The sequence below is a fragment of the Oncorhynchus masou genome, chromosome 3 (assembly GCF_036934945.1).
Source record: "Oncorhynchus masou masou isolate Uvic2021 chromosome 3, UVic_Omas_1.1, whole genome shotgun sequence".
NCBI lineage: Eukaryota > Metazoa > Chordata > Actinopteri > Salmoniformes > Salmonidae > Oncorhynchus > Oncorhynchus masou.
The window spans coordinates 38684828-38704271 of record NC_088214.1 but is presented as its reverse complement, the minus strand read 5'-3'; the positions used below and the strand labels follow the sequence as shown (position 1 = coordinate 38704271).

At 40.4% G+C, this 19444-nt stretch overlaps 2 protein-coding genes across 4 annotated transcripts in view; both read left to right on the top strand.

Annotated features, from left to right (window-relative positions):
• The first annotated feature begins 1889 nt into the window (after positions 1-1889).
• rps28 (ribosomal protein S28) lies at positions 1890-3751 on the top strand. Its single transcript, XM_064940453.1, has 4 exons — positions 1890-1965; positions 2258-2305; positions 2860-2984; positions 3625-3751. The coding sequence occupies exons 1-3, from the start codon at positions 1927-1929 to the stop codon at positions 2980-2982; spliced, it is 210 nt and encodes a 69-aa protein (XP_064796525.1). The 5' UTR covers positions 1890-1926; the 3' UTR covers positions 2983-2984; positions 3625-3751.
• Positions 3752-6239: 2488 nt separating this feature from the next.
• The window catches only part of angptl4 (angiopoietin-like 4), a 29040-nt gene continuing 15835 nt past the window's right edge, over positions 6240-19444 (top strand). For all 3 annotated transcript variants that reach the window (XM_064940442.1, XM_064940425.1, XM_064940417.1), the window contains exons 1-2: positions 6240-6496; positions 6594-6651. The gene's annotated coding sequence lies outside the window, so the exon portion shown is untranslated. The remainder of the gene's footprint in view (positions 6497-6593; positions 6652-19444) is intronic.

Genomic DNA, 19444 nt, shown 5'->3' with positions numbered 1-19444 from the left:
ACTCCTTTGTTGCCCGGGCAGTGTGTTTGGGATCATTGTCATGCTGAAAGACCAAGCCACGTTTCATCTTCAATGCCCTTGATGGAAGGAGGTTTTCACTCAAAATCTCACGATACATGGCCCCATTCATTCTTTCCGTTACACGGATCAGTCATCCTGGTCCCTTTGCAGAAAAACAGCCCCAAAACATGATGTTTCCACCCCCATGCTTCACAGTAGGTATGGTGTTCTTTGGATGCAACTCAGCATTCTTTGTCCTCCAAACACGACGAGTTGAGTTTTAACCAAAAAGTTATATTTTGGTTTCATCTATTTTGGTTTCATCTGACCTTCTCCCAATCTCCCAATCTTCTTCTGGATCATCCAAATGCTCTCTAGCAAACTTCAGACGGGCCTGGACATGTACTGGCTTAAACAGGGGGACACGTCTGGCACTGCAGGATTTGAGTCCTGGCGGCGTAGTGTGTTACTGATGGTAGGCTTTGTTACTTTGGTCCCAGCTCTCTGCAGGTCATTCACTAGGTCCCCCCGTGTGGTTCTGGGATTTTTGCTCACCGTTCTTGTGATCATTTTGACCCCACGGGGTGAGATCTTGCGTGGAGCCCCAGATCGAGGGAGATTATCAGTGGTCTTGTATGTCTTCCATTTCCTAATAATTGCTCCCACAGTTGATTTCTTCAAACCAAGCTGCTTATCTATTGCAGATTCAGTCTTCCCAGCCTGGTGCAGGTCTACACGTTTGTTTCTGGTGTCCTTTGACAGCTCTTTGGTCTTGGCCATAGTGGAGTTTGGAGTGTGACTGTTTGAGGTTGTGGACATGTGTATTTTATACTGATAACAAGTTCAAACAGGTGCCATTAATACAGGTAAAGAGTGGAGGACAGGGGAGCCTCTTAAAGAAGAAGTTACAGGTCTGTGAGAGCCAGAAATCTTGCTTGTTTGTAGGTGACCAAATACTTATTTTCCATCATAATTTGCAAATAAATTCATAAAAAAATCCTACAATGTGATTTTCTGGATTTTTTTTCTCATTTTGTCTGTCATAGTTGAAGTGTACCTATAATGAAAATTACAGGCCTCTCTCATCCATCTTTTTAAGTGGGAGAACTTGCACAATTGGTGGCTGACTAAATACTTTTTTGCCCCACTGTATTGTTGTCTCTACCTTCTTGCCGTTGTCTTTGCCCAACAATGTTTTTACCATGTTTTGTGCTGCTACCATGTTGTGTTGCTCCCATGCTATGTTGTTGTCTTAGGTCTCACTTTATGTAGTGTTGTCTCTTTTGTCGTGATGTGTGTTTTGTCCTATATTTTTATTTTGTATTTTTAATCCCAGCCCCTGTCCGCACAGGAGGCCTTTTGCCTTTTGCTAGGCCTTGATTGTAAATAAGAATTTGTTCATAACTGACTTGCCTAGTTAAATAAAGGTTCATTTAAAAAAGATGTAAATAAAAAAATACCCTTCAAATTTTCATTGATAGACTATATTTGTAAGTGCCATTACAAGTGCATTTGTTTTGTCTAGTCCTTCGAAATTCAACTTTATATTGGTGTAAGACTCCACCCTGCTTCAATTAGTTAATCAAGCTTTGTCTTTGCGATTAAAATATACCGATAAAATAATATATATTTTTTATGCAGCTATAATTAGAAATCAAAGGCATTATACTGATTATTCATCCCCCCATCCGCCTATTTCATGGAGTGAATGAACCACAATACCGGAACCGGAAATGTACATTTATTTTAAATATACTATGTTTTTAATCCAGGGATATGTATTTTTTAAACGCATATCATACATAATATGAAATAATACAATTATAAAGTGCCTAAATGTATTAAAAGTTGAAAATAATTTGGATTACAGTTTGAATATATACAGTACTCTCACCACGTGACTTCCTTTCCAGTCAACCTGACAATATGGATGCCAGCCGCGTGCAGCCGATCAAGCTTGCAAGAGTAAGAAAACGCAATCATATTCAAGAGACTTTCAATATATTGATGTGTACATTCGTAAATACTCAGTGTTTCATTTGAGCTCAGTTTAATAAAAAAAGTTCCTGCCACGTTTATACTTGAACGGAGCCTCATTGCTTGGTGAGCTGCGCGTGCTGGAAGTGCTAAATTACAGCAACCATTAATTTATCTAGCTTAACACTCGCTAGGTAATTTAGCTGAAAAACAGGCACTTATACGTCCCACATCATCTCAGATTTGTAGTTGGCTAACTAACCGTTTTACGCTTTTGCAGGTCACCAAGGTGCTCGGGAGAACTGGTTCCCAGGGACAGTGTACCCAGGTATGTGTTATTGAAACGCTAGTAGTATTACCTAACTTGATAGCCAATTAGTTAATCAATGTCGATGGTTAGCAATATTAGCTTGCTAATGGTGATGTATTGTGCACTAACACCTCAATATGTTAAGTTCCAGTTCAAAAGATTGTTGTGACAAGAGCATAATGCATGTCTAATCTTAAATCCCAAACAGATCACAGTCCATTTTCTGGGCTTCAACAAGTCTAACAATATCTCATGTAAAATATTTCTGGGCTGAGAATATTTCTAAAGTACTGTAATTCTGGCTATACCACATGCTAACGTATAAGAGAATCCTGCATAGCTAGCAAGTTTGGTTGTGGCAAAAGGTCACTAAATTAGCCAGCTAACATGTCATGGTAAAACAAAGTACGTAGTTAATCAATGACATGTGTATCCCGACTGTCACTACATTGAAATGCAATGTATTTATAGAAATGCACTAGTTTAAACACCTGGTGTGATCAGATGTATTATTTAGGTCCTTGGTTCTGGTTCTGTGCATGTTCTAATGTATCATGTCTTGTCTCTTTCAGGTCCGTGTGGAGTTCATGGATGACAGCAACCGGTCAATCATCAGGAATGTGAAGGGGCCAGTCAGAGAGGGTGATGTGCTGACACTTCTGGAGTCTGAAAGGGAAGCCAGAAGGCTGCGATAAAGGTGTGCCATACTATTGTCCATGTAAAGCAGGGCTCTCAACCCTGTTCCTGGAGAGCTATAGTCCTGTAGGTTCACTCAACCCCAGTTGTAACTCACCTGATTCAGCATATCAACCAGCTAATTATTCAAATCAGGTGTGCAAGGGTTGGTGTGAACATACAGGATGGTAGTTCTCCAGGAACAGGGTTGGAGAGCTCTGATGTATATTAGGTCAGTCATGTGTACTCCGAGACAGCAGTTGGGTGGGCATGTTTTTGCTTCAGCCTGATTCAATTAAGCTTGGTCGTGAAGAGCAGTTTAGAGGAATCAGGTGTGTCGCAGTAGGGCTGGAATTGCAATCCTGCAGGATTTCTGAAGTAGCTTTTGGTGTGACAATCCAAGGGAACTATAAACCAATGTTGCTATCAATGGCCCTCAAGGGAAGTCAAAACAATTTACCACAACCTCTATAAAAGTGTTACTTTAGGGTAAAAGGTAAATAATTGTTGGTAGACTGGGAAGCCATTAGGCACTACATCCACTTGTATGTCATCCCAGGGATATGTAGGTGTCTGTTACAATTGTCCTTGGGTCTGTTATTTTGCTGTTAAAAAAATGGTATGTGCATAAATTTAATTAATTCCCACATCTTTCGTTGCAGTGCCCGGCGAAGTTGTGAGATGCCAAACCAACACCTGAGGTGCAGACACCCCATCAGTTCATCTGCAATGGCCCCACATCTCACTTGTGCAGTTTAAGAAAAAATAAAATGTGTTGTTCAAGGTGAAGATTTGTTTTTCCTGTTCAATGACCAATGTGTGTAGACATGTTGTGACCCAAAGTTAACTAATGGTAGTTTATTTTAAAGTACACTTTGTCCTTGAATATGGTATGGATGCCACCTGTCGCATTGATGATCCTATTTTAGACATACAATTCCCACTTACTGCAAAATGTGTGCAGGTGCTGAAGTAAAACCTTAACAGGTTTGATTTGAATGATTGCTCTCCTTTTGTCAGAAGAGCAGCATACAGAAATGTACTGTACAAGGGGACAAAGTAGCAGCAGCGTACTGATTCGGTCATCACTGGAACTAAATGGTGTGTTTATGTACAGTATTTGGAATGCTCACCTACGTTTGCTGAATTTTAAATTGAGCCATGGGGCCCCCCTGTGCACCTCTGTATATTTGAAAGGATTGGCTAGACTGGGTGGGTGGGAAGTTCACTATATTGCTTACGACTATCCAATAGTTTCAGATCCACGTGGGTGGGTAGGAGGGCTAAGGGTGGATTTCAGCCTGTACCTAGGACTAGTTTATTTGTAGGCCTAAACAATGCCACCAGTGATTTTTTTTTTTTTTTTCATTTGATTGATATATTAAGAGATGGAATGTTTTTCTCTTTTAATTTGGATTGGGTTTTGTAGCCTGATCAATATTTGGCATAATTTGAGAGCAAGGGTTCCGTGATACTTAAATTCTTTTATCAGATCAGGGTTTACTGTAGGTAAGGGAGGCATGAATCAAAGATGGATAAGTGATGACATCTTTACCACTGGGAGGAATATGGTTAGTCTGCTTAAGGGGTGGTTTTCCCGTAGACCAATGTGACAGTAGCGTGGTCTGTTCTTTGATTACATGAACCATTTAAAGATATTTGAGAGTGGGATGTCTCGCTTCCTCTTACATCTCTGGCTGTATGATGCTGTGTGAACATTGGTCTACAAAAATGGATATTCCTGATCCTGCATACTAGTGTAATATGACTATGTATAGTATCGTGCCCAACATTCCCTACTGTGTTGCTATTGCCGTTCCTCAGATTTGTTTTTTTTATATAGCCTTATACAGCTAGACCCAAATCTAGAGTTTCACTGCTGAAATCATGATTTCATGGTGAAATCTTATTTCACTATCATTGCCACAAAGTTTAGCCTACCCTTTATTGTTCAATGTTTTACTATCAAACTTCTCTCTTCAGAAGTTGACACTTTTTATTTATTTTTTTGTCTGAAGGTTGTTGTAGCAACATGAATTGCCAAATAATTGTAGTGGAACTACCCTGTTGGGGCTTTTCGTTATGATGCAATATCAAGTTCATATTGAGTTAGCTCATTTCCAGTAGAGGGAAGCATCGTTCCTAGTTTAACTCGCTACTTTTCAGTAGTCCATGGAGAGGGTGGTGACATCTGCCACAGGGTTATTTTTACACCGATGTTCCATGAACAGTCACAGTGATACACTGACTTGAACTCATGAACTCCCTGTCTCCAACATTTTGGGCCAGATTCAAGCAAACTTGCAAAAGGCTGCAAAAATACACCCTTTCATCAAAATTCAAGTGTTTTGTGTTTCACCCACTAAGCAGTGTAAACATATACATATTTTTTAAATAGTTTTTTTTCTGCGGTGCAAGTTTGAATTCCAGCCTCAATGGGCAAAGTTGAACAAGTCCGTAAATAACAAAAGAAAAGCAGGTCAACCCATTGACAGTTTGAGTGAGTATTCCCTTTGCTATGTGCACCTTTTCAATACCTCTGTGTGGTGAAATTGCTTTCTATTCTGTAACAGCAACACTTACCGTCTACCTATTTCCAACAACTACAGGACATGGACATACTGTTTGTGATAACTATTCCACTCATCTACATATGTATTTGGACAGTGATGTTAAATGTGGATCCAGTACATTTGATCTCAAATCCAAAATATCCTGTAGGGTGACAGAGGAGACGGTCACCTTTTATTTGAGGGTCTTTTCATGCATATCGGATTTACTTTTTAGAAATGAAACCACTTGATAGGTCTATGTATGAAAATACCCTCATTTAAAAGGTGACATTTTGTACTGTCACCTCTTGAAACATTTTGACATCGCTGTCCAAATACATAGGTCATGGCGTATGTATTTTGAGACCAGAATGGTATATGAATGCTATCTAAATTAAGCTTGATTGACATGATTATGCCTCTCTATACTGAAGACAAATGCCTCACAAATTCCTTTAAACATGGCTCGTGTCTGACCTATCATTGTCTACAATGCTTTTGTATGTCTCGTTCCTCTTATCCGATCAATTGTGATTTTGTTCTCTTCTGGTAAGTAAGTGTGATGATTATGAAAGTAATCCATCAGAATGTGAGCTCTCGTGTCTTGTTTAAGAGGGAATTTTAAATATGTTAAAAGGAGGACAGAGCAGAGGACTTGACAGCGTAGAGCAGCATTTGCTGCTGTCTAGTAGAGTACTGTGACCGTTCAGTGGATCAACAGCTCGACACAATCAAAATGACCTGTTAGCTACCCTGTGTCCTGGTGCAACTTTCACTCAGAAAGACATAAGTTGAAATCCAAAGTGATTTACTTCCAAACTATTACGGGCCCCTCTCACTGGCATACATTTGCAAATGGACCGGATCAACTTTTGCCAAGCTATTCATGGACTTCGAAGAGTGGGTCCAATGACACATGGTATCGTTTGGCATTATCGTGAGCTGCCATTTCTCAGAAGACAGGTGGATGAAAGACCAAAGGGTAACCATTGTTTTCATTCCTGAAGTAATATTTCAACATACAAAATTACTAAGATGCATGAGTTTACCCCACTTTCATGTTTACATGTCATGAATAGGGTCTTGAATGAAACCTAACCATGTGACCTGACCCAGGAGAAGAGCCCAAAGTTTCAGGTAAGTTCTTAATAATGACGTTTTGGTCATTGAAACCATCTGCAATTATTGAAACTACATCTATCAATTCTATATTTACCTCAGAGGAAAACATGCCAAGTAGACACTACTATACATATCAATCTCTAAACATGTTGTTGGGTTGTCACAGTTTGTAATCAACTCAGTTGACATAAATATAATATCTCTTAGGTAAGCTGATAACCTATGAGCCATATTTAGTCTCAATCATATTTGACACCCTTGGCGAAGTTTCATTGAAAGCGGCCGATGTGAACGACTAGAAAGAGCAGGCTGGCACTTGATAAGATGGAGAGATTCCAAGCTGAATGCTTATCAGACTTCTTAGTCAACAACAACATCTCAGAAAGGGATGAAAACAACAAGGTGTCAGCTTACTTCTCATCACTCCACAACACTCATATCTGAATCATCTACACGGGCAGCATGTAGCCTAGCGATTAGAGGCTAGCCAGCAACCGGAGGGTTGCCTGTTTGTGTGTGCGTGCGTGTCTTTCTCTGTGTGTGTTTGTGTGTACCTTGTAATACAAGTATAAAGAATAACAAATAATATAAAATGGTAGTAAATAATAATAATAAAAACATGAAAAACAATAAAATGGTCAATATAGAAATATAATAAATATAAAAAGCTAAACGTGGAAACTAACTATGTAATTGCCATCTTCACCATTTCGTCAGTACTACAGCTGTTATTTTACAGATGTACTACAGCTGTTAGTACTACAGATGTTATTATTCAATGTCCTTCAGGCTATGGTAGGCAAATACAAATTTGGCTGCAAGAGGAGCCATTGCTCCTTCGCCCATAATTATTTTGAGTTTTTCCTCTGGGTTTAATAAGTAAAAATTTGGAATAAGTGTAGTAATTTCTGTGAATAATGAATCTCTTGGTGAGGAATATTTATATATTTTTATGTCTGCCGGTTTCTATTGCCAAATTGGTGGTCACCTCAGCCTGTACTTGGTAAGAATCTGTCTCTGCTTCGTATCTCTGACACAGTAGAGATAATCAGCCAATTCATATTCTCTGTTTAGGGCCAGATAGCAATTTAGTTGAAAAGATTTGGACTCAAACTGCAGCCTTGTCTCACACCTCAACGTTGTGAAAGGAATTCTGTTCTTTGGTTTTAGATTTTTATTGCACACTTGTTTTCTGTGTACATACATTTTATCAGGTCATACACCTTACCACCATAGCCCTTCGTGCCAAATATAATCAAATGCTGCTTTTTTTTAAGTCAATAAAGCAAGCAAAGATTTTGCCCTCTTTTTTTTAGTGGACGTGTTTATTAACTGTGTGTGTGTGTGTAAGGTGCATATATGGTCAGTAGTGCAATGGTTGGGGAGAAAGCCAATTTGATATTTACTTATTACAGGACTTGGCACTGAATGTAGTAAAATTTCTCTATAGCCTGAGGGACACTGAGTATCTAAGTCTCCACGACACCATGTTTCCAGTAAGATTATGATGTCCTGTCCCTTGATGTTAAGAAATTCTTGATTTGTTTTTAAAAAAACAAAATAGGAAGAGTATAGGCCCTGGATATTCCAAGAGCTGATAGTATAAATGATCTCATTTATAATAAGTGATAATAACTGGTTTGAGTACATTGAAAATAAATCATGTAAATTTCAATATATAGATATATTTGTCGGAGCTCATTTTTCCAGCAGCTGCTGATCAATTTGGATCTATCCCTCCCTCTGTGTCTGGGTGGGGGTGGCTCTCTCTCGCTCTCTCTTAAATTCAATTCGCATTTTGGCATGACGTAACAATGTACATATTGCCAAAGCTTACTTTGGACATTTCAAATATTAACATAATTAATAATAATAAGTAATGTGTGCTGCCAACACACAGCTCTCTAAGTCCTCTCCCAACAGGACGGGTAGCCTATCCTTATCAGAGAGGTCTTAGAAACCTTGAATAAGGGATTCAAATTTGGGGAAATTACACTCCAATTGTTTTATATTTTTGTCATTTTGTCAAGAAATGCAGCTCTGTCTCGGGTTCTGCTGTGGTGCAGTGGTTTCACATTCTTTCCTCTACAGAGAGCCATGATTTCCTGTGTCTACCCTTCTCAATGGCAAGGCTGTGCTCACTGAGCCTGTACTTTGTCAAGGTTTTGCTAACGTTTTGATCAGTAACCATGGTCAAATAGTTTGCCACGGTGTACTGTCGATTTAGGGCCAGATAGCACTGCATTTTGCTTTGTGTTTCCCAATAAGTAATGTAGTTTTGTTTTGACTGTGTTGTAATTTGGTTTATTCTGATTGATTGGATGTTCTGGCCCTGAGGCTTCAGTGTGTTAGTAGAACAGGTTTGTGAACTCAGCCGCAGGACCAGCTGGATGAGTGGACTCTTGGTATTGCTGGGCTTGGTAATGATATGAGAGGGGGTCACTGTATTTCAGATGTTTCCAAAACAGAATTGCTCTTTTTTTAGTTCTTATTATTAGTGGATACTGGCCTTATTCTGTACTGCATGCATTGTTTGTAGCTTTCCTGTGGACATGTAGGATACTCTTACAGAACTCTGCATGGGTTTCAATGGGGTGTTTGTCCCACTGGGTGAAATCTTGTTTTGCAAGTGGACCCCACACCTCGCTGCCATAAAGTAGAATTGGTTCAATGACACATCAATTAGTTTTATCCAAATCTTTATAGGTATTTCAATTTGAATTTGTTTTTTAATGGCGTAGAATGCCCTGTGTGCTTTCTCTCTCAGTTCATTCACTGCATCATGAAGGTGTCCAGTTGAGCTTATTTTTAAAGTAATTGTAGTGTGTGCAGTACTCTATATATTTTGTACCAATTGAGAACTTAGGTATAATTCCATGAGATCTGGATCTTCTCTGAAAAATAATTATTTTAGTATTTTTGCACTGTACTGCTCTAGCAGGTCCAGGCTCTGCTGTAGGCCATGTGCTGTGGGTGACAGCAGTTAGCTTTGTCTATCACTCCGTGTGTTGCGAGTAGTGACGGGTTGTTCACAAACGAACGGCTCTTTTTGAACTGCTCTTTTTTCCTGCTTGCAACCAAAGACTTTCGAGATATGTTTGCCCTCTGGTTGGTATTGTCATCGGGAAAATCTTAGTCCTTTTTAATGGACTAAGGGCGATTTATCTATCTATTTGACAAGCATTCCGCCCAATAGAAATAGAGTATTTCCTTGTTTACCACGGAAAATCTACTGTGGCAATTTACCTGACACTGTATGAATGGAAACTAATGTTGGCCTAATGTTATAATTGTATTCATTTCCTATTTATGCTATCCAAAAGTGTCTGGTATGGTAATTTCTTATCAAGATCGGAGGTAAAATATCTTTGGACTGTCAATATTTGAAATGTGTAACTAAAATCAAGTCAAAACAGGGGGGGATTGAGTTATTTGTGCCAGAAGGGAGTGGGCCAGAATCTAACCCACGGCAACACAGTAGGCCTTTATGTGCGCGCACTGAGGGTAGCAGCCATAAACGCTAGACCACCCAAGGCCACGATTGAATAACATTTTGACCGTTAATTTGTCATTTTAGGATACAATCCACACTGGTATGTATTAGCATAGTAGAGAACAATATATTGTGTTATTAAACTATATAAAACGAAGGTTGTTGATGTGTATGGCTGCATTCCAGATAGATTTTTGTACATTTGAATGTTGCAATAATAGGACCTAGTCCTAGCGTTTGAGAGAGCAAGAGAGAAAATGATTTTGATAGCAAGTCCTGACCCCAATGACTCGACTGCCCTACATGGAGAGAAAGAGAACGGCTCATTTTCTAGTAATCACAAGGCTCATTTGAATTTCCTGATGCAACAGGAAAATGATCTGCTACAAAAGAGTGATCATGTTAAGATCTGACATCTGCAGGCATAACGTTGCTGTTTTCCTGCTTGAGATGGTAATTTTCTTTCCATTAGAGATTAAGGGTCATATCTGGCAGTGCAGAAGGTTGTGCCTGTTATTTACTACAACAACAACAACAACAACAAAAAGGTCATCTTTCTTTCACTTTCCATTTTTGCTTGTTATGTCTTCTTCCATCTGGTAATTATTCCAGATGCCAACTTTTAACTAGCGCAGACCCTTTGCAAATATGGTCAACGGTCTCACAGTAGAACTGAAGGCACCCAAATACAGACCTTAGACGAGGCCTTTCATATCATCCTAAATAGGTCTTGAGCAGGGCAACTCCTCCAACGTTAACCCCTCATGGAGAACTCTCAGCGCTTGAGGAGCGAGCACAGCTGCTGTGGTGGGGTCAGGTTTCCGGCAAATGAGGAGGAACACTGTGTAACCAATATTATTTTCCCCAGTGTCTCATTGCTAGCACTTAACAGTTAGCCACAGACAGCTAGGCTGCCTGCTTAGAACTGTTGCGATTATGTTTCAAAGGGTAGAGATTTGTCACCATTATGAGATTGCATCTCCATACTGGCATACAATTATAAATATACCGTAGATGCTGGAAAATGGAGCTGCATGAACCTATATAACAGGAAAGAGTTTAATATACATAGCATTCCAGATGACATTTCCACAGGCTCGGCTTTGTAGTTTACGCTCAAGCTAGACAAAACAACCCTTCCGTAACATGTTTCAGACCACAGAAATGTAAAAAGATTTGGGTGTGGACTTCTCAGTTAGGCCTAGGTGCTATCCCAAATTAACTGGATTCCCAGACAATTAGAACACATGCTCATTATTTACAGTTAGCTAATGGATTTCGTAGGAGCCCAGTTGAACTCCATCCGTTGACCCTGGATCTGAAGTCAACAAAAGACTTACTGTAGTTGTGGAGCCGTTCATAGAGTAACCCATACATCATGTTGATGATACTTGAGTCTTTAGTGCATTTATGTGGTGTATCCCCCCGATTTTACATATTTCGATAGTACACAGTGGTAAATTCTTTGCTTTATTTATTTGCTGAAAAGAGGGGCAGGCCAGTCAACACGAAATAGGACAAAAGGGATATGCTGTTGTCAAAAGATGAATGAAGCATAACCTTGTTGGCTATTTCCGATACACCTTGCCAATGAGAGTAACTACAAGCTATCAAATAAACAGCGTATCTACATTACATTCGTCATTGTAGTGCATTCTCCATACGGATCATACACATGGATCCTAGAAGGCTGAATGAATCACATCATTTAGTTAAAGGAATTTGTTTTTGCCAGCTGTGCAACGGTTAAATCGACGTATGGACTCCATTTGGTTGTCTTGAAAAGAATGCACACAGATGTCCACGGCTTCTGAGGTCAAATTAACGTGGAAATATTTCCCAAATTGGGTTGTGTGTACATTCTGTACTTTTCCATTCTTTAACGTTTCCTGCAAGCTGGGACTCTCATTTGAAAAAGCTGTGAGAACTAACTGAACTCCAGAGGCAGCATCTGTGTAAGTTGAGATATCTATTGGTCTTCTCTGTAACCTTACATGACAAAGGTTCGAACCCTACGGTATAGCACTTCTCAGCTGGCAGACAACTTAGAAAACACAAGAGCATACTCGTGCCTATGTATGTATGTATGTATGTATGTATGTATGTATGTATGTATGTATGTGTGTATGTGTGTGTGTGTGTGTGTGTGTGTGTATGTATGTATGTATGAGATATATATATATATATATATAAGATATTCAAAATATTCTGCTACTAGTGTTTGTATCTGTTTCTCTCCATATATATATATATATATATATATATATATACACAGTGCCTTGCGGAAGTATTCGCCCCCCTTGAACTTTGCGACCTTTTGCCACATTTCAGGCTTCAAACATAAAGATATAAAACTGTATTTTTTTGTGAAGAATCAACAACAAGTGGGACACAATCATGAAGTGGATTGACATTTATTGGATATTTCAAACTTTTTTAACAAATCAAAAACTGAAAAATTGGGCGTGCAAAATTATTCAGCCCCTTTACTTTCAGTGAAGCAAACTCTCTCCAGAAGTTCAGTGAGGATCTCTGAATGATCCAATGTTGACCTAAATGACTAATGTGGATAAATATTATCATCATTAGTCATTTAGGTCAACATTGGATCATTCAGAGATCCTCACTGAACTTCTGGAGAGAGTTTGCTTCACTGAAAGTAAAGGGGCTGAATAATTTTGCACGCCCAATTTTTCAGTTTTTGATTTGCTAAAAAAGTTTGAAATATCCAATAAATGTCGTTCCACTTCATGATTGTGTCCCACTTGTTGTTGATTCTTCACAAAAAAATACAGTTTTATATCTTTATGTTTGAAGCCTGAAATGTGGCAAAAGGTCGCAAAGTTCAAGGGGGCCGAATACTTTCGTAAGGCACTGTATATATATATATATATATATATATGGAGAGAAACAGATACAAACACTAGTAGCAGAATATTTTGAATATCTTAAAGGCAGGCCTGGCTGACGCGACTGAAGTGACTCACCGCGCTGTGACCACACTGGTCTGGAAAGGAGGCTGTTTGTTAAATGCAATATTCGCTTCGAAATTGTGTGATGGGTTTGATTGGTTCTCTAAAGTTTTTTTCCGTTGTTGTTGTTGTTTTCCCCCTCGAGGGTTGAGACCTCGACTTGTTTGAATTTGAAAATTCAATCGTTGTAAATGGAAGGGTGGCGGCGCTTGTGGGCTGCGTGTGGCTGTGCATGTGGGTGTTTGAATGAGAAGGACACAGAGGAGAGCATACCAGTAAAAGCACAGCCCCCGTCGTGAGCCACGCATTGTGCCGACCACATCAAAAGGAGCCATTCTGAAGTCAGTAGGACTTCTAAGAGCTAGTTGTTAGACAGACTACAGTATCAGGCCCTTTCCTCCTCTCCTCTTTCCAAGAAGCTGACAAACATGAAAAAGATGCCTACTGTATTTGCAGTACGTCTGTTAAAAACACACACTCACGCTGTCTACCCTTACTTTATCCAGTGGGCATATTTTCCAGTAAGCATGCCAGTAAACTCCGGCCATCCTGACACAACCGAGCTGATGAACAGCTGTCGCCCATGCTTACTGGGGGTACCTCGGAGCATGCAGAGTACATGATGCGTTGGCCCCTGTGCCAAGTTCAGGCATGCTCAAGCCGTGTCCTCCCTTCATGAATCAGCCAGTGACATTAGAGGTGATCCTGGGACAGTGTGCTGCTGCTGTGCACACAGCAATGCAAACCATTTGGCAGCTAAACATGACCTGAGCAAATAACACAGAGGGTCACAGGGCGGACATCCATCCTCGTGGGCACGTTTGAGGTGAAGTGACGTGAAGTGATCAGAAATTCTTTATTTTATAGACTGGTATTTAGCTGGTATATACACGTAAAAAGTACATGGTTAAAAACATTTTACATAATAATTACTTTGAGGTATCATTAAATTATTCACAAACAGGCTCCACTATCAGAAAGTTCATTCATTGAAGTACAGTACCAGAAAATGCATTCCTTAAATTTTTTGATCTTTGAGAATGAAAAAGTTCGGGTTAGCTGCCTTTGGTGCTACTACTGTTGATAGTTTGTGAGTCAACATTCAGGAGTCAGAAGTGACTCGTGCACTTTTTTGGAATGATTTCAACTTTTTTTACAAAGAGTTGTAATCATTATTATGAATAATCATTATTCTCAGCTAAGGTGAGTGTGAGTGGAAGGTATGTAGACTAATGAGGGCAGGCTGACAGGAACCTTTTCTGATGAGGCACATGGCATAGCAAGCTGTGTGAATGTTGCAGTTTTGGTATGTGCAATGTTAGAAGAATGGTTGCGTTTCTTTTTACATACAGTGCCTTCAGAAAGTATTCACACTCCTTGACTTTTTACACATTTTGTTGTGTTACAGCCTGAATTAAAATCAATTACATTTAGATTTGTTATCACTGGCCTACACAAAGTGAAATTATGTTTTTAGAATTTAAAAAAAAAAAAAAATTAAAATGAATGCTGAAATGCAGAGTCAATCTATTCCACCCCTTTGTTATGGCAACACTAAATAAGTTCAGGAGTAAAAGTCACATAAGTTGCATGGACTCACATGATTTTTGAATTAATACCTCATCTGTTATCTGTTAGGTCCCTCAGTCGAGCAGTGAATATCAAACACAGATTCAACCACAAAGACAAGGGAGGTTTTCCAATGCCTCGCAAAGAAGGGCACCTATTGGTAGATGGGTAAATATATATATATTACATTTAAAAAGCAGATACTGAATATCCCTTTGAGCATGGTGAAGTTAATAATTACACTTTGGATGGTGCATCAATACACCCAGTCACTACAAAGATATAGGCATCCTTTATAACTCAGTTGACGGAGAGGAAGGAAACCGCTCAGGGATTTCGCCACGAGGCCAATGGTGACTTTAAAACAGTTACAGGGTTTAATAGCTGTGATAGGAGAACTGAGGATGGATCCACAACATTGTAGTTACTCCACAATACTAACATAATTGACATAGTGAAAAGAAGGAAGTCTGTACAGGTTAAAAATATTCCAAAACATGCATCCTGTTTGCAACAAAACTCTAAAGTAATACTTCACAAAATGTCCTGAATATTAAGTGTTATGTTTGGGACAAATCCAATAGAACACATCTGCTTGAAAATATATGGTAAGACCTGAAAATGGTTGTCTAGCAATGATCAACAACCAATTTGACAGAGCTTGAAGAATTATGAAAATAATTTTACATTTACATTTAAGTCATTTAGCAGACGCTCTTATCCAGAGCGACTTACAAAAATGGTCAAATGTTGCACAATCCAGGTGTGGAAAGTTAGAGACCCAGAAAGACTCACAGCTGCAATTGCTCACAAAATGTGATTCTAACATGCACTGACTCAGGGGGTTGAATAGTTATCCAATGAAGATGTGTTGTTTTTTTTCTTCATTATTCTTCTTTTTTTTCTTCTTTTTTTTTTTACAAATGTTAGAATTTTTCTTCCACTTTGACAGAGTATTTTGTGTAGATCGTTGTCAAGATCGTTTATTGCAAGCATAAATTAACTATACTCCTCAAATTTTCAATGATAAAAACTGGGGAAAAAATCCTATATGGTCTGGATATTCTGTCCTATTCTATATTCTTACATTAGAATTATTCTGTTACATCGCCCACTCCTAGGCTTTATATTTAAAGAATGTTATATGCATCACATATGAATTTTAAGAGTAGGAGGTGCGCAAATGTATACAAAAACAAATGTGAGAAGTTTGGCACAATGGACTCAAAGAAGCAGCGGTCAAACATTGAAGAGCAAGCCTCTGAGGTGGGTTCCTACCCACTGGAGACCGTTCCCCACCAAGATAGACAGCATCTGCTAAGACCTCACAGGAATCCTCTCTCTCTCACCACTTCTGCTTGGGAGGTGCTGAGTATGCAGCGGTGAAATGAAATAGTCTCGTCTCTTGTTATGAGAGGGGGAAAAGTCCTGGCTTGGATTTTCTTCGGTGTGGTGTGGTATTTAGACTGAGGACAGATAAGTAGGGAAATCGCTGATGGGGCTCCTCTGCCTTTTCTGAATTTGAGCATAAATTGTCATGCAATTGCACCACAAGAGGGCAGGAGTGAGTTTTTCCATGTATGACTCTCCAATTGGTTTACACTAAGCATAATACAAATCATCAAATTACCGGTAGTCACATATCCACGTGAATCTCTGCACGTTTGAGAGAGTGTGTAGGAGATTTTTTCGATTTATTTTTTACCAGTGATGACGAAATGGTGTTTTTTTTGTGTTCCCCACACCACAAAGAGATGCAAGGTCGTCATGAACTCATTTTTTTGTGTCACGTGTTTCGTTAGCAACAGGTGTAGACAAACAGTGAAAGGCTTACTTACAGGCCCGTATCAAACAGCGCAGTTAAAGATCGTTTGTTTAATACCAAATAGAAATAGTGACAGGCGGAATAAATACTCAGTGAATACCAAATAACAATAACATGCCTATATACAGGGAGTACAAGTACTGAGTCGCTGTGTAGGGCTACGAGGTAATTGAGCTATGTAGGGGTAAAGTGACCAAGCAACAGGATAGACGAGACAGAAGCAGCAGCATATGTGGTGAGTGTCAAAGTATAGTGTGTGTGGCAGGTCAAATGACATTTTATTTGTCACGTGTGCCGAATACAACAGTGAAATGCTTACTTACAAGCCCTTAACCAACAATGCTGTTAAGAACAATACCTAAAGAAATAAAAGTAACAAATAATTAAAGAACAGCAGTAAAATAACAATAGTGAGGCTATACAGAGTAAAATGTGCTGGGGCACCGGTTAGTCAGGTAATATGTACATGTAGGTAGAGTTATTAAAGTGACTATGCATAGATAATAAACAGAGAGTAGCAGCAGCGTAAAAAAAGGGGGGGGGGGCATTGCAAATAGTCTGGGTAGTCATTTGATTAGATGTTCAAGAGTCTTATGGCTTGGGAGTAGAATATGTTTAGAAGCCTCTTGGACCTAGACTTGGTGCTGTGGTACCGCTTGCCATAAGGTAGCAGAGAGAACAGTCTATGACTAGGGTGGCTGGAGTCTGACCATTTTTAGGGAATTCCTCTGACACCGCCTGTTATAGAGGTCCTGGATGGCAGGAAGCTTGGTCCCAGTGATGTACTGGGCCGTGCCCACTATCCTCTGTAGTGCCTTGCGGTCGGAGGCCGAACAGTTGCCATACCAGGCAGTGATGCAACAAGTCAGGATGCTCTCGATGGTGCAGCTGTAGAACCTTTTGAGGATCTGAGGACCCATGCCAAATCTTTGCAGTCTCCTGAGGGGGAATATGTTTTATCGTGCCCTCTTCACAACTTGCTGTGCTTGGACCGTGTTCGTTTTTTGGTGATGTGGATATGAAGGAACTTGAAACTCTCAACCTGTTCCACTACAGCCCGTCAATAAGAATGGTGGCATGCTCAGTCCTCCTTTTCCTGTTGTCCACAATCATTGTCTTGATCACGTTGACGGAGAGGTTGTTGTTCTGGCACCACATGGCCAGATCTCTGACCTCCTCCCTATAGGCTGTCTCGTCATTGTCGGTGATCTGGTCTACCACTGTTGTGTCATCGGCAAACTTAATGATGGTGTTGGAGTTGCTGGCCACTGCTGGCCATGCAGTCATGAACAGGGAGTATAGGAGGGGGCTGAGCACGCACCCCTGAGGGGCCCCCGTGTTGAGGATCAGGGTGGCGGATGTGTTGTTACCTACCCTTACCACCTGGGGGCGGCCCGTCAATTGGTAGTGAGTGGAAATGCAAACCGGATGCTTCAGATTTATACATCCAGTGAAACATCAGGCTCATTGTTCTATCTGTGGTAGTACTAGCTGGCGCTGCTAGCTGCTCGCTAGCCGCTAAGCTACTAGCTAGCTAGTCAGTTTAGCCAATTTATCAAGGTGACAGCTAAAGCACAACAGTGGTTGCTTGGTTGTAGTGATTTTTGGTGTTAACATTGTGTCCAAACATTATCCAAACTAAATTCATCCTGAACACATAGCTAGCTAGCTCTCCCACTTCCCAGTCATTGTTCTCCCAACTTGGACCACTACAATACTAAATGCACTAATATAACATCCTGTAGCAGAGCTAGTGCGCACCACTTGTACGTGCGTAGCACTCGGCCGCCCTGGAAGACGTTGCGAGTTCAGGTTGCGTGCACACACAGAACATACCAACTAACACAAGAGATCCCCATAGCATAGTACGTTGAGGGTGATGAAACAATGGAAGCCAAGTCATTTTCAATGAAGGAAGCAAAGTTGGCGGGCGACCGTTGGGCGATTTGAGCATGAGTGAGGGACGTGAACAGCTGGGGAAAGCTGAACTTCATGCAAATACTCTGCGACATCATGTTGCTATTGATCAACCCTACTGGATTGGCTGTTGATACCAAGCACTACCTAGCCTGCTTGCTAACATGACGTCAGTTACAGACTTACCATAAGAAGAGGAAATTGCCTCAGGCCTCAATAATTTCCTCGCTTGAGGACCCCCCAACGCATTTCTTCCATAAAAATGCTGGCTCTTAATACTGCCATCGTTGTCAAGGCAGAGGACATGTATGTGTAGCCCATGTATCTGATGCTGTCTGGCCAGAAAAAGTATGACATGTCACTTTTTGGCCAGACAGCACCAGATAAATGGGCTACATATAGTAAGACAGAGGGACGCTCTTTCGCTCGCTCAGATGCTTTCTCCGGCTAAATAGTTTTTCAAACAGAAACTTGCATCCTGCAGCACTAATTCCAAAAAGTTTTGGGACACTGTAAAGGTCCATGGAGAATAAGAGCACCTCTTCCCAGCCCACTGCACTGAGGCTGGGAAACACTGTCACCACAATAATCTAGAATTTCAATAAGCATTTCTCTACGGCTGGCCATACTTTCCACCTGGCTACCCCTACCCCAGCCAACAGCCCTGCACTACCCGCAGCAACTGGCCCAAGCCCCCCCCCCCTGCTTCTCCTTCACCAAAATCCAGATGTTCTGATATAGAGCTGCAAAATCTGGATCCCTACAAATCAGCTGAGCTAGACAATCTGGACCCTCTCTTCCTAAAATTATCCACCGCCATTGTTGCAACCCCTATTACTAGCCTGTTCAACCTCTCTTTTCGTATCGTCTGAGGTTCCTACAGATTGGAAAGCGGCCGTGGTCATCCCCCTCTTCAAAGGGGGAGACACTAGACCCAAACTGTTATACAGACCTATATCCTTCCTGCCCTACCTTTTTAAAGTCTTCGAAAGCCAAGTTAACAAACAGATCACCGACCATTTCGAATCCCAC